The 3,102-nt window shown below is 46.0% G+C and overlaps 1 protein-coding gene across 1 annotated transcript; it reads right to left on the bottom strand.

Moving 5' to 3' along the window:
• Positions 1–696: 696 nt before the first annotated feature.
• Positions 697–2,558, bottom strand: LOC138648104 (uncharacterized). The gene is made up of 2 exons (XM_069737610.1): positions 2,351–2,558; positions 697–1,520 (listed from the first exon to the last, which is right to left on the bottom strand). The coding sequence occupies exons 1-2, from the start codon at positions 2,556–2,558 to the stop codon at positions 697–699; spliced, it is 1,032 nt and encodes a 343-aa protein (XP_069593711.1).
• Between the last annotated feature and the right edge of the window lie 544 nt (positions 2,559–3,102).

The following is a 3,102-nucleotide window of genomic DNA, read 5'->3' as shown; positions in this document are numbered from 1 at the left end:
ACAACGTTGACCAGCAGCGACTGTCAGCCCAGTGGCCAGTTTTATTGGGGACACCAGCAAGAGCCCATGCACAGCACTCCTGTCCGCAGACCGGCCCCACATCATTTGCAGTTCCGGACACCACCTCCACCCCCTTCTTTTGGTGACTTTTTGCAAGGACCTTCTACGGCCACACACCAGTACAGTGAGATGGACACCTACTATCAACATCTGTAGTGTTCTTGGACTGAAAACGATAGAGACTTCTGTTTCCTAAGTACTTCATGCGTTCACACTGCCGTTTTTTTTGGCCTTCATTTACTGGTAGTTTTGTGGGCCACAATTTTCACTTGTTACTGGTGTAATATGTCAATAAACTTTATAAGCTTCACATGGTCTCTTTTCTTTAGATTTATTGTTTACATAGTCACATAATGTATAAGTGAATATAATATATATATATATATATGTATATATATATATATATATATATATATAAAAAAATCAGGAAAGCGCTAGGGCAGAGGATGCTGCGGACTCCCAGGATTCATATGTTTGCTACAGAACTAGAGTATGTGCATAGATAGATATATTTATGTAGACATTGAGACAGAAAAAGGAATTGCATGGGTGATCAACAAAATGGTACACGAGAGCACATCAACCCAAAAAAATATATTCCATAATACATGGTTCAAGGAAATGGCAACAGTTGCGCTACTGCTGGAGATGCTGCCATGGGACAGCCCCTGGCCCATTGAAAAAGTCACAGTACTTCTCCCTGCAAATCGTCGCATCATCAGAGTTCCTTCCGGATCCAAGACTTTCCAAGCCTGAAACCCTGTGCTCGTCGAGACACCATTCGCCCTGGGTTACATGTCCGTTTGCAGGGTCAACAGAGTCAACATATTGTGAAGGGCTGTATGCACTGGCATCACGGCGGCGTAGAAAGTTGTGCAGGACGCAACAGGCAAGCACCACAGAGTCAATAGACGAGAGTTTCATGTTGAGTGCAGTGTGGAAAACCCGAAATTGGTTTGCCATAATACCAAAAGCATTCTCCACAACGCGTCGAGCTCTGGAAAGTCTGTAATTAAAAATGCGTCGCTCCGGTGTCAGAGTTTTCTGGGAGAAGGGCTTCAGAAGGTTGGGATGCAGTGGGAACGCCTCATCTCCGACAAACACAAAGTTAATGTTTTCAGTAGTGTCGCTGTTGGGCGGCAAGGCCAGTTTGTGTCCTTTCAAGCGGTCCCCAAAATCGATGTGCTCCAAAACTCCGCCATCAGATACTCTCCCGTTGATCCCTACATCCACACTTATAAATTCATAGTTTGCATTAACGAGGGCCATCAGAATAACGCTGAAATAACCCTTGTAATTGTAGAAAAATGAGCCGCAGTGTGGTGGTTGGGTGATGCGGACATGTTTCCCATTCAAGGCCCCACCGCAATTAGGGAACTGCCATTGCTGCTGAAATCCATGGGAAATCGGTTTCCAATCATCCTGGGTCTCCGGGAAAGGCATGTAAGTGCGGTGTAAAGCTGAGACGATTGCATTATATGTCTCTGGGATGTGTTGTGAATTCTGTGGCAGAGCTCCCTCTTGTGGTCACAAGTGGTACTTCGGCTGATTCTCTCTGTGAGCTTCCGTTGGTGGAGGAAAGTGGTATTGCGGCTTCTGAGTTTCCTTCCTCAGGTGATATGGTGAAGTCGTTAGGTGCTGCTCTATTTAACTCCACCTAGTGCTTTGATCCTGGCCTCCAGTCAATGTTCTAGTATTGGACCTGTCTCCTCCTGGATCGTTCCTGTGGCCTGCTGCTCTGCATAGCTAAGTTATTCTTTGCTATTTGTTGCTGTTTTTTTCTGTCCAGCTTGTCTATTTGTTTTTTCCTGCTTGCTGGAAGCTCTGGGACGCAGAGGGTGTACCTCCGTGCCGTTAGTTCGGTACGGAGGGTCTTTTTGCCCCCTTTGCGTGGTTTTTGTAGGGTTTTGTGTTGACCGCAAAGTTACCTTTCCTATCCTCGCTCTGTTCAGAAAGTTGGGCCTCGCTTTGCTAAATCTATTTCATCTCTACGTTTGTCTTTTCATCTTAACTCACAGTCATTATATGTGGGGGCTGCCTTTTCCTTTGGGGATATTTCTCTGAGGCAAGGTAGGCTTATTTTCTATCTTCAGGCTAGCTAGTTTCTCAGGCCGTGCCGAGTTGCATAGGGAGCGTTAGGCGCAATCCACAGCTGCCTTTAGTGTGGTTGGAGAGGATTAGGGATTGCGGTCAACAGTTCCCACGTCTCAGAGCTCGTTCTTGTTTTTTGGGTTATTGCCAGGTCACTGTATGTGCGCTGACCTCTATGTCCATTGTGGTACTGAATTACCTTTCATAACAGGGATGATGATGCTGAGCAAGGATCGGGAAATAGCTGCGCAGTAATGCAAGTCTTGCATAGACCTGCCAGTCGCCAGGAACCGCAGCGTGACAGCCAGTCTCTCATCCACAGGGACAGCAGCTCGCATCCTGGTATTTTGCCGCCTGATAAAAGGTTCCACAGCAGCAAATAGCACATTAAAGGAATCCTCCGACATTTGCAGGTAGTTTCTGAAATCATGCGGGTTGTTCTCCTGCAGTTCCCTTATTAGGCCCATATGGGACAATTGATTCCTCTTCTGCAGCCACTGTCTGGTCACTGTCGCTTAGTACGAGTGTTCAGCGCATGTGCCTCCTGCTGGCGGTGAGCTTCAACCAACAACGCAGCCGCTACAATCACAGGTACATCTGTAATAGACATGGCAACTTGAAAAAGCAAAAAAAAGAATTAGTACTTATGATTTGCTAAACTGACACAAAGACATCCAATACTGTAAGGTGGCGTTCACACATCGCGTATTTGCCGCATATTATACGTCCGTTAAATACGCAGGGCTAATAAGCAGCATTGACGCAACTGCCGTTCCCAATAGACACCCTTTGTTTGCTAAAAACAGTAGTTCACACACTGCATACGAAAATACGCTGTGTATCTTTACGCAGGTGCGTATTTTTCATAAGCAGCATGTCAATTTATGCAGCATATACGCTGCACAGATACAGACGTACAGTATGTAGCTGAGATGCAATGTGTGAACGTAC

Source organism: Ranitomeya imitator, chromosome 8 (assembly GCF_032444005.1).
Source record: "Ranitomeya imitator isolate aRanImi1 chromosome 8, aRanImi1.pri, whole genome shotgun sequence".
Classification (NCBI taxonomy): Eukaryota; Metazoa; Chordata; class Amphibia; order Anura; family Dendrobatidae; genus Ranitomeya; species Ranitomeya imitator.
Note: the sequence above shows the minus strand (reverse complement) of the source record. Positions and strands in the feature narration are given on the sequence as shown.